This window comes from Grammomys surdaster, unplaced genomic scaffold (genome assembly GCF_004785775.1).
Source record: "Grammomys surdaster isolate TR1022 unplaced genomic scaffold, NIH_TR_1.0 125357, whole genome shotgun sequence".
NCBI lineage: Eukaryota > Metazoa > Chordata > Mammalia > Rodentia > Muridae > Grammomys > Grammomys surdaster.
Window position 1 is genome coordinate 131,271 of NW_021620229.1, and position 12,311 is coordinate 143,581.

Below are 12,311 nucleotides of genomic sequence, written 5' to 3' on the forward strand. Positions count from 1 at the left end.
GTTCAGAAAGCCATGGCAGCCATGGCATGACACCTCCCTTGTAGAACTTGGCCAGTCATTCTTTAACAGAAGCAAGCTAGCTGTCTCTGAGATTGCCAGTTGGTGGTCGTGGGGTGTGTGTGTGTGTGTGTGTGTGTGTGTGTGTGTGTGTGTAAAATAGTTACTTTACACTTCTATGGAATGGACTTGTACATGGGCAACTCCATGTCACATGCACAAAATATTCTAGGGAAACCACAAAGCTGGAGCAAGCCGTTTGTGCCTCACCAGCTGAAATTCTTCCTTGGTAAAAGAGTTTGGATGAAGTCAGTGAAGATGTATGCAAAATTTGATTTTCATTTTTTAAAAAAGCGTTCAGATTTAAAATGGAAAACAAAATAATTTGATTCCTGGATTAAAAATATTTGAATGTAGCTACTGCCTTTTTCTCTGTGCTTGAAAACTCCATACATTTCTGAGACCTGTTATGTAAACTGAGGGATGCAGGCATAGGACAGCAGTTCAAAAAGCCACAAGCTGTTTCTTGTGTTTACCTCTTTTTAGAGGTACTTTGGAAATACCATGTTCTGTACATATCAGTCAGCAGTGAGCGTCTACCATGAAGTCTCCTCCCATCTGGCCTGTAAGTCCTCAAACAGTCAGGGTCAGTATGAAAGTCTAGGGAACAACTGCCTCCTGAGCAGAGGGTTCCGAGCCATGAGCAGAACACTGAGGGAAATGTTAAAGCTTGCAAACAACCTCAACATTTTTGCTAGGTTTTAGTACAGGGTGTGGGCTTGGGAGTTCATCCAGCATGCCTGCCTGAAAACTCCACCAGGCTTCTGAAAGAAGCTTGGTTTGCCTAATGTACCCACTCATTCTCTCATGTTTACGGATTCTTCTGAGTTATTTATGTACTTACCACAAAATGCCAGGCAATTTGTAGTTAGAACTTTAGCAGCTCTCTTATAAACAAACACCAACCAGAAAAGGCAATTCCTAGTCCTCACAGGTATTCTGTGAACAGCAGGCATCTGTGTAACAGTGTAAACAAACCTGGAATACTTTTTTGTAAGTAACAATTTTAGTTTATTGTAACAAAAGCCATGTCTATAAAACTTCACATTTGACCATTTTAACAGCAGTTCATTGTCGTCACCAGGGGTTATGTCAGCACACCACTGCACCCCAGAAGGAACCCTCTGCCATAAGCAGTCTCTCCGTTCCCTTCCTATGAGCACCTGGCAACCACCATCTGCTTTTCACTCTAGGGATCGGTGTTTGTATAAATGCAGTCAAATCCATGGTGTAGCTGGATGAGCACATTGCTCCTTGTAATGGCCATGGCAGACTCTGTGTCATGGACATCCATTCATCAGGTAGTGGGTACTTGGGCTGCTAACACTGATGGTCACTGTTCCTGCTATGGATACTGGACCATGGCTGTTTATTTGAACAAACCTTTTCCCTGTGAAGGGGCAGGATTTTTTTGTCACTCACTGCTTTGCCTACCAAGGAGATGCCAGTCTTTTCTACAGGCGCTGCACAGCTGTGTATTCCAGCTTGGAGTGTCTCCTTGTGCTCAGCACACTTATTTTCTGTTTTACATTTTGTGATCTGCATTGTCCTAAGGGTAATGTGTGTGTGTGTGTGTGTGTGTGTGTGTGTGTGTGTGTGTGTGTATGGATTAGTGATCACTTTTATTCCAGTTTGAAGAAAGTGCTACTCAAGTCCTTTGCATCCTGGATGGATTGGGTTCTGTTGTTTAGTTTAGGAGTTCTTTCTATAGTCTAGATCTGAGATCAGTCAGATCCATGACTTACAGATATTTTCTTCTACCCTTCTGTCTTTTATATAGAAGCACTGACCATTAGTAAAGCTCATCTGACGGCTTCTCTTACTGGTACTTTAGGCAAGGTTATGAATTTATCTTTGTAGTTTTCTCCAGATGTCTCAGCAGCTCCTATATTTTGGCCTTTGGTTCATTTTTAATAATTTTTGTATAGGGTGTGAGGTGAGGACCCAGCTTCATTCTTTTGTATATAGAATTCCAGGTGTCTTATGGATGCTTTTTATCTAGGAGTTGAATTTTGTCAAATTGTAAAATAATTGAAATGACCACATGGTTTTCCTGCATTAACTCACTGTGACATTAGCTTCCTAGGGCTATGGCAGGGTACCACACAGGACTAGAAAGATCAAAAGTGTATTCTCTTTCAGTGCAGTAAACCAAAAGACCAAGGATAAGGTGTCAGTAGAGTTGGTTCTTTAGAAGGCCTTGAGGAGAATATTTCAGTCCTGTCTCTTAGCTTTTGGTGATCACCAGCAGTCTTTCCTTGTAAACACATCACTCCATTCCCTGACTATATTCGACACTCCTCTCTGCATGCCTGTATAACTCCATATCTGAGGTTCCATGTTACCTGTCTTATAGTGGGGTCCTCTAACCCAGTATGACTTCATATTAGCCTGCTGTATCTGTAAAGTCCATGTTTCTATAGAAAATGACACCCTTGGGTGCTAAGGGTTAGGATGTCAATGCATCTGTATCAGGGAAAACAATACATCTGGCAATTCACTGATTGGCTTATGTGGAGTTAAGTCCCAGTTGGTCGTTGTCTATAACCCCGTTAATATGTAGTGTGGCTTACTTTGCTGATGTTTTCTTAAGGAGTTGGCCTTCCATTCATAAGGGATATCATTCTTTGAGAGCTCTCTCATTGTTTAATCTGGCTTCAGTGTCAAGGTATTGCTAGCCTCAGAATGGGCTAGGAACAATTCTTCTTTGAAGAAATTGAAAAGCTCTAGTGTCCATTTTTCTTTAAATGTTAGGTAGAAATTTACCAGCAAAAGTCAGCTGGCCTGGGCTTCTCTTTATTGTGGGTTTTGGTTACTGATTTGATCTCTTATACTAGGTTTTCTATTTCTTGAAGAATTCAACCATTTTTCTTAGTCCTCTGTGGTGGTTAATAATGATTGTCCACTTGACCGGACCTAAATAATTGAAGAGACAAGATTCTTGACGTGTCAGTGAGGGACTGCCTGGACTAGGTGAGCTGAGGTGGGAAGACCCAAACTAAACATATCAAGTGTCTTTCCATGGCTGGAGTCCGATCCCAGGTGAAAAGCAGATGAGGCTGAGGACCAGCCTTGCTGTCTCGCCCTGCTGTGGGGGCACCTGCCTCAACAGCATGGAGATGGGAACTAGTGCATCATGGACAGCAGCACTACTCAGTTGTCAGCAGTACCCCACTTTAGGCTTAAGTGTCTGAGGGTATAGCCAGAGCTCCTCACAGTGCTTAGTCATTCTCATGGGAATGCCTTTGTCTCTGCTCCTTTTGCTTATTGCTTTGACTTGCTGCGTTTCCTAGTTCCTTAGTGTTGAGGTTAGCTTGCTGATTGGAGCTCTTTCCCCTGAATGTGATCATTACAGCCTCGGTTTGCCTGCCTGTGTGCTGCTTTTTGTATTTCATTTGCACTCCTCTCAAGCTGTTTTACTCATCACTTTTCCTTGATCCAGTGGCTATTAGGAGCTTAAGGTACAGTGTAGCCAGGAGACCAAGGCCAGACTCTTGTCGCCTTATGGTTATGGGCCTGCTGGGTGGGAGTCCAGGTACCCTCTTTCTGGCCTTCTGAAGGTGGAGTTATTGTGGGTAGCAATGCTAAAGACTGTTCCTTCGTGAGCATTCTCAGGGGAGGCTGTGCTGCTTAGGCCCTGCTGAGGGATCAGACTCCCCATGGAAGACTGGTTATGGAGAAAACAGAAGCAGCAAGAATTAACATCATATTCCTATCACTTGTTTATGATCATTTATTTATCAATATACTATCATTTATTTCAGAAATGCATTGGTCACATGTTTGCCTCTGTTCTAGGTGTTTGTGGCCAGCCCCCACAAAACGCAGCCTATTGTGGAGATTCTGTTAAAAAATCAGCCCAAACTCATTGAGTTTCTGAGCAGCTTCCAGAAAGAACGGACAGACGACGAGCAGTTCGCTGACGAAAAGAACTACCTGATTAAACAGATTCGAGACTTGAAGAAAGCAGCCCCGTGAAGATGGTCCTGCCCTGACAGCCTTCTGTCCTCCCTGCCAGTGTGTACAGTGTTGTTTCAAAGTCTCCATTCTTGGGAAGGCTTTGGAGGGCCTGTCTTTCTAAATTGATTGTTCAAGGTAGATAAAATATAAACATTTGAGTGGAAAAAAATCAATCTAGAATAATATATTCATTTTAATCAAGTCTGTGATTGCTTATGGAATCAACCATTATATTAAACATTGATCAAAAGCAGTGTAAGTCCAGAGCTGGACCCTGGGTCACCCAGGACATCAAGTCAAGGAACACAAGTGTCTCTTGAAACAGACAATGGGAGGGGACCCATCTGTTTTTGTTTATTGAGACAGGCTTTTTCAAACACTGAAGAGATGGGAGACAGGACTGCATTGTCTGCTCTGTGCGCACTTTCCTTCCCTGCCTGCCACCCCCTGGGTAGTAAGTGGTTCCTAACTTATGTAACATCAGTGGGAACAGGTGCCTATCTCCCAGCTCAGTTTCTTCCTCATTGTATCCCATGTCTGACCCATGGCCCGTGCTCATTCTAACTTCTGAGGGCTAAATCTGGAAGAGGCTGAGGGCCAAGTGAGATCAGTAGAGGTTACAGGGACAGAGAACACCCATGGGCTGTGACTCTCTCAGAGGAGAGCTACAGACAGGTGGCTATAATCACCACTGTTCTGTTGGCACCTCTGGAGGGTCAATGGGTGTGAGGATATTTCACTAATAGCTGTTGTTATGGAAAGAATGCTTCCTGGTGACTGTTTTGAGAGGTGGAATCACAGTAGGTACAAACCATGGGGCTAGAGGGTCATGATAGACTTCCATCATAGAGGGGAAAGTGAGTCGTGCATTAAAAATGCCTCAGACGACCAAAGGTTCTCTCTTGTCCAGTTTGTTCTGTAATAAACTGTCCTTCTGTAACCGTCTATCAGTGTCTTCAGTGAGAAGCTAAAACGTCACTGTTGGTTCCAAGTACTCTCTTTCATACTAGAGTAACTAAGGTGTTCATTTGTGTCCCTTAGTAGGGACAGAAAGAAAAAAAAAATTTTTTTTTAAAGCCATGGTTTGTTTTCAGACCTCAGACCTCTAAAATGGAACTTTAAAGAGACATTTCCTAGGCATGAAAGCTACAATTGCTTGTCAGCTCTTCATGCCCTGAATTCCCATGGCCCTTGACGGCTGTCTTCCTTGCCTTTGGGCACATATGTCTCCATCCAGCGACAGGAAGGGGAATGTGTTCTCTAGTATAAATGCTGTTAGTAGGTTTCCCATGCAGAATTCCCTGGCAGGGCACCTTGCTTCTTGGCTGGGATTCAAGTGTTTTGTTTCCACGCACAACCTCCCCCTCACTCCCCCCGCCCCCCCCCGCCTCCTGCATTCTTCAGTCATAGAAATCAGATTATTTTTATAATATTCCCTGATAATATAGAGCCCCTTAGAATTTGACCTTTCTAGATTTGCTTATTTGATTAAAAGAGCTGGAAAAAAAACTTTAAATGTGTTTCCATAGCATCATGGGATACAGGCAAGGCCATGTTTTAATTTTATTTCAGTTAAAACACTTTTTTTCTCTGGGTTTGAATTGGCTCTTTCCCAGTATCCTTTGATCCTGGCTTTGTACCTGCTGGACAGAATGCTGTAGATTTGAGATTCAGTAAATGAGGTTGCTGGAGTGTTGATGTGAGTTTATAAGTTATTCACTTAAAGGGAGACACGTGGAGCTTACCGTCACAGTGTGTTTACACAGAAATCACTGTAAGTACTGTGAGACTTGAATGTGGAAAAGGTCATATTTAATAAGAAGCACAGTTTAAAGACCAAATAAAAGATACCACATACTCTTGGTCTCATTCCTCTTCCTTTACTTGTGTAGTTGGGTTTTTGTCCTGAAACAGGAAAGGCCCCAGGCCAGGAGGCCCCAAGGCCACGCTGAGACCCCAGTGCCAGCATCCTGTGCAATGCAGCAGGAGGCCTTGTCCACATCCCAGGACCAGTACCAGCCAGCAGGCACTAAGTCCCACTACTGCTGCCTCATCAGTTAGGAACCGTTCCCATTAACATAGACATGGAGGTTGGAAGAAGAATGTCCCAGTGCTAGGGTGAGACACACCACATTGATACCCAGAGTGACCTGAGGCCCAGTCTGTTCTCTGTTCTGTGCATTATCAGGGCTGTGACTTGAGGAAGGCCATGGCGTTGGGAGCTTTGTGGTGTTCTGCTGAGACCTGGGAGGCTCCCAGTGGCAGGATCCTGGAATGTGGCCAGTAGGGAGATCACTGAGATCACAGTGTTCTTGGATGAGGATGAGGCTCTTGGCTAATGCCAGGCATCTGCCCAAAGTTAGGGCTGTTCTTAGAGAAAAGACTGGGAAACAGCATACACCCCTTGTAAATGTTCTTGACTCCCTGCCTCAGACGTTTCTCATCCTGTGGTGCCTCTGGGGAAAGATGTGTAAGCATCTCCCAAGTCTCCATCACTAGCCATGCTGCAGGCTGCTGTGACCCTTATACATCAGACACAACTGCCAAGACCATAGCAGCACCTGCAAAGTACAGACATCCCAGAATGGTGATAACGTGAAGAGAACAGAAGTCAAACCCACCACAGCTGTTTGCTTGAGTTTGTATTCACCATGCCAAATAACAGGTTTCCTGGTGACATCCTCATGCATGTGTCAGCATGCACTAATGTTCATGACCCTCACCTTTCATCCCCACCCCCTCCTGCAGTTCCCCTTCCTCCTCTCTAATACTCTCCACCCTGAGCTCTTTCAGTATGAAGAATGCTTCACTTACAGAATACACTAGCTTGTAGTATTAGAGGCAGTTAGCATTTTAGGGCTTTCGTTTTCTGCTTACCTGCATGTGTGGTGTGAATACCCACCATCTTCTCACTGACATTCCTCCAGGAAGATTTTGGATATTGTAATGAGAATTCATCAATGCATAAAGGTCAGAAGCATTCGAGACCTTGGATGTCTAGACTTGGTCGCCTGAAGATGGATCTGAACAGGAGTGTGGTTTGGTTTTGAAGTTTGGGGAATGGGTGTTTTGAGAGGTGGAATCACAGTAGGTAGGCACGATTTAAAGTGCAGCAGAGTTGTGCCTGCCTATGCTGGACCATGCAGACACAGCCTTACCTCCCATGGCAGGGAACATTTAGCCGCCTGCTCCTGATCATGCAACTGGTAGGAAAGCCAAGAATGCCAAAGTCTGAATCTTGGAAGACAGGCTGTCCCCACAAGGCCATGCTCCAGCCTACTTTCTAGGCAGGCCCTTCATCCCCACATAGCCCAAGAAAAGAGAGGAACTCAGATGTGGATGTACTGGGACAACTCTCAGCTGCTCACAGCCATGCCCAGGCCTCTCTCTCCCAGACCTGCACACATGCAACACTGTCAGCTAGTCAGGTCAGTCACAGCTCATCATCCAAAGGCTTGGTAACTCCATCACTACACAAAATGGGCTGATGTTTAAAGAAGTGGCATCCACAGGCCGTGTCTGCACCTACAGCCTTGACTAACCAGAGGCTGAAGCAGGAAGATCACTTGAGCTCATGAACTCCAAAGCAGCCTGGGCAGCATAGGTAAGACCGATCTCAAAAGAGAGTGGGGGAAGAGGTGTAACTAAGTTGGTAGTAGTACATTCACCTAAAAAGCATGAAACCATGGGTTCAACCATTGCATAAACCAGGTATCATGGCTCATGCCTGTAACCTTGGCACTCAGAAGATAGAGGCAGATACATCAAAAAAATCATTCTCAACTACATAGCAAGTTCAAGACCAGTCTGGGAGACACCAGACCCTGTCAAACAAAACCAGCAAAAAGACTACTGAAATATCATGCCAGAGTAGCTGACCACAGATCAGGGTCTCACTGTGTCCCCAACCTGCCCTCTTGACCCAGGACTCAGAGGAAAGGCAAAGACCTAACTGCAGACTGTTGTCTCTGTGAGGAAAGAAAGGCTCTGCCCTTTCTCCAGGCACAGTGTGACATTCACATGGCCATGCCCTGCCCTGCCTGGATGAATGAGACTCTGTATTGCCTGGGGTGTGGGAGGAAAGAAAAGGGCACACCCACAGCTGGCTGGCCTGCCTCTGGCAGCTTCAGCTGTGACCTTCACCTTGACTAGAGCACAGCAGCTTTACCCAGCTGTCAGCTTGCTGCAGCCATCTGAATCCAGGTGGAACTGTGGCCAGCAGCCAGGGGATGTACTGGATGAGAGGGCTAGGGCAAGGAAAGTGGACAGCACCCCTGGAATCTCCATATAGGAAAGGCTCCAACTCTGGCTAGATGTTGCCCCTTTTCTAGCAAGGCCCTGGGAAAGGGTCTCCTCTCTGGGGGCCCTACCAACCTCAGAAGGCAAATCTGCCAGTCTGCCATAAAATGAGACATCCTTGGGGTCCAGCTTGGAGAGGTATTCGGGTAACTGAGGCTTCGTCTACCCTCTAGACAGCGGGGGATGTGGGAACAAAGAAGGTAAGAGCCCAGAGAAGCCTGAATCCAGTTGGGTGTCTCCACTGGTCCCTTCCCGGGTAGCTCACCACTAGGCATGCTCCTGGGTCAGGCTGTTTTCATCCCTCTCACTGTAAGGAGAGGAGGGGACATTCTTGGCACCCAGGTACATTTGCTGCTCAGTCCTGAATTGGGTGGGTGTCTTAGTTGGTGCCACTCCTAAGTGGGTGCAAAGCACAGGCAGTCACCTTTTGCCCTGAGGGGTTTGGCTCTGGGGTCCAGTCCCTACAGCTATGCTCAAAGGCAATCAGCCCTAACCCTTCAGACTGGTGCTGGACGCCTCCCTCCTCAGGTTGCTCAAAAACTCATTTAGAAGAAACTGCCCACGTGGAAGACAGAAGATCTGCCTTGGAAGAAACAGAAAAGGAAGGACGAGTTCACAAGACAGTTGGCACCACCTCTGCATCTCCATGCGTTTGCATGTTTTCAGTGGCCTTGCTCCTCTGAATCTTCAAGTCAGATTCTTTAGCTGGTAACTGAATCTGTCCTTGCAGAGACTGAATCTGCAGGCAATCGATTTCATTTGCCTCTCACGACCTCAGCTTATCTGGGCTGGGAGAGACATCTCCACAGTCCACCCCACCTGCCTGGACTGCAGGCTCTCCCTTCAGCCTGTCCCTGCTTGTTATTGAGTTTAGCAGCAAGTACATCTCCTGCTCTGCTTTCCTGCAGGCTCAACCCTTAAAGCTTATCATTTCACTGTTTGCCTTTGCCAGACACAGGTTCCCTGCCCGCTCCTAAGTCTCTGCAACCTATGAAGGATTACACTCCGACTCATCTTAAAGCAATGTTTTCATTCGGCCTAAGAGCACCAAATCATAGTGATAAAGGGGACCTGAAGAGGACAGGACTTTTTCAAGTTGCAAGGGAAGAAAACAATTTATAAATACATACATACATACATACATACATACATACATACATACATACATACCTAGGACTCTTCAGATCCAGTTTCCTACTCTGGTTGACTCCAGAGACTATCACAAGGGCCTTTTCTACAGTCCTACATATAGTTACACTCCTAGGCAAGATGTGTCATATGGTGAGAAGTGTGTTATTAACTTCCCATAACCATTGCACAAGGGCACTTGATTAGAAAGTTCTTCTCCTGCTGAAGCTCTGACAGCCTTACCTACATTCATGCTTACCCCTGCGTTTTGTCAGTTGAAAACAGGGTCACATACAGAAAGAATGCTGGGGCAGGGAGCAAGGGGTGCTGTGGAGTTGAGGCAAGCTGGCTCCTTCTCTTTTCCAATTACTGGGATGTAATGGTTCCAGCAACTTAAAGAAAAGGGGTTTTTTTTTGGGGGGGGGTTGATTTTGACAGTAAAGGAAGAAGTCACAGTTAAAGGGTGCAGTTGGTCATGGCGGGGAAGACACATGGTACCCAGAGGCAGGATGCCTAGAGATAGCACAACTCCCACTCAATTGACTTCCTCCAGTATCCACAGTCCAGGGAGCTGGATGCAAATCAAACCATCAGATGGCAACTGATTGACCAATAGGCAAATAAATAAGAGGATAAAATATCTGATTTGTGGTTTGAGGCCAGCTTTGACTATATAGTGAGTTCCAGGGTAACATCACCTCCCCACACACACGCACACACTAAAAATGCAAAGATACTGGAGACACTGCTTCATACTAACTGGAATGGCTAGAATCAGTTAGGTAACAAGCATCAGTGAAGATGCAGAGAAGTTGAAACTCACGATATGGGTGAGGGTGTGAAATCATGCTAACTAGCCTAGCAGTTCCCCTTATGGTGAAGCACAGCACTGGTCACATGGCTCGGCAATTTCACTCCCAGATGGACACTTGAGAGAAATGAAGACAACCCACACAGGAACTCACACGAGGAGATGTTCATAGAGGTATCCTAATGAGAGGCTGAGGTCTCCAAAGAGGGCAATCTATTGTTAAGTGTACAAAATCTGCTGTAGCCACACAAACTATCCAGCCGCTGAAGTAAATGATGCACCGATCCATTCCACTCCATGGGAGTCTGCGCTAAGTGAAAGAAGCCGGATACAAAAGATCACAGTTCTCCCAACTTCTGCTGCTAAAACAGAATATATGAGTTCCAGTCATGCAAGAGGAGCAGAAATGCATCAGCTCACGGTTCTAGTGGCTGGGATGTCCATCACTGAGCCACCAGCATCTGGTAAGGACCTCACTGCATCAACACAGGGTAACAGAGGCCAAACAACAGCGTCACAGCCATGCATGAAGGTAGAACCCATGACCTAAGCTTTACACCTTTTTTTAATTGGAAATAAGTTTCTATCATACATTATGTTATGATTATGATTTCCTTCTCCCAGCTTCTCCCCACCTTCCTACCCTCCAAAGTCCACATCCTTCCCCCCCTCACACACACACACACACACACACACTCTCACACACACATACACAAACTCTCTCTCACACACACATACACAAACTCTCTCTCACACACATACTCTTTTTCTCTCTCTCTCTCACACACACATACACAAACTCTCTCTCACACACACTCTTTCTCTCTCACACTCTCTCTCTCTCTCACACACACACACAACACACACACACTAGAAAACATACAGGCACCTAAGGAAAAAAGAAAAGAAAGAAACAAAGGAACAAAGAAAGAAAATAAGATAAACTCAAACCTGATTAGGACAAAACAAATGATACACTCCTTCTGTAGTTGAATTTCAACTTTGGGAAGAACCATTCAAGTCACAGCTACACACTAAGCGATACTGTTCACATAGAAAGTCCAACACAGAGATGTTTAGAGACAGGGAGCTCCAGGCTGGAGTGTGAGATGGAAATGTGAGGAGACAGCTAAAGGTGGGATTTCTCACTGAGGTGACGGAAATCCTTGAACTAATTATGGTAGTGCTTGCACATATCTGCAAATTAACACACAAAAATCAATATTAGTCTAAATGTGCAAACCACCTAGTGTGTGAAATAGTAAGAAAACTGTTCAAAAACGTTACCACAGACTCACTGCGCTCTGTCTGCAGAGCAGGGGACTGACACCTGGGCCATGTACAGGTTAGACCATTTCTACCACTGAGCTGCATCCACTGCCGTGTGGCCCAGGCTATCTCCTGGGTGCTTTCTGTGTTATTTTATACTATTATTCATCATGGATCTTCATGCTACATATTATTCCATGCACTGTGCCAGACGACCCCAGCTGAGTCCCGTGTACCTCTAGGTCAACTGAGCACACGGGAGTGTTTGTGCCCACCCACGATCCTCTCCGTGAGCAAGTCCGGAATGTGGATGGTTGCTCATCTTTCTGAGGTTGGCTCTTCTCTGAAGCCATCCCCAGCAGCACTACGGAAAGTATTTTGTTCCTATATTGTTTCCCTTGCTTCTCCACCCTCTAGGTGAGTCTGGTTCTCTTCTTGGCTCCTCTTTAGAAGGCCTTCCTGTGTGAGACATATTCTAGACACATCTTGTTTTAGAGCTAGCTCTCTCCTCCTGACTCTCAGGCTCAGGTGGCACATTTTCATCCTTGACCATAATCCTAAACTCTTGATTTTAAACCCATGGGCCCATGCCTCCAAGTGACTATGTTAGTCCACTTTCCCTTGCAGTCACAAAATGCCTGAGAAAAAAACAACAGAAAGGAGAAAAAGATTATTTTGGCCTCTGTCTGTCTGCACATTTAAGTGTGTGAGGCAGAAACACGATGAAAGGAAACAGCTTCCCTCACTGTAGCCAGGAAGCAGAGAGAGATTGTGTGGGGTGGGGGTA

At 45.6% G+C, this 12,311-nt stretch overlaps 2 protein-coding genes across 5 annotated transcripts in view; one reads left to right on the top strand and one right to left on the bottom strand.

The window, feature by feature from the left end:
* The window catches only part of Cab39l (calcium binding protein 39 like), a 107,876-nt gene extending 101,999 nt beyond the window's left edge, over positions 1–5,877 (top strand). For all 4 annotated transcript variants that reach the window (XM_028785884.1, XM_028785885.1, XM_028785883.1 and 1 more), the window contains one exon: positions 3,856–5,877. In XM_028785884.1, coding sequence (XP_028641717.1) covers positions 3,856–4,035 — 180 coding nt within the window. In that variant the 3' untranslated portion in view covers positions 4,036–5,877. The remainder of the gene's footprint in view (positions 1–3,855) is intronic.
* Cdadc1 (cytidine and dCMP deaminase domain containing 1) overlaps positions 1–12,311 on the bottom strand; it is a 70,939-nt gene that overhangs the window by 16,163 nt on the left and 42,465 nt on the right. The window lies entirely within an intron of this gene.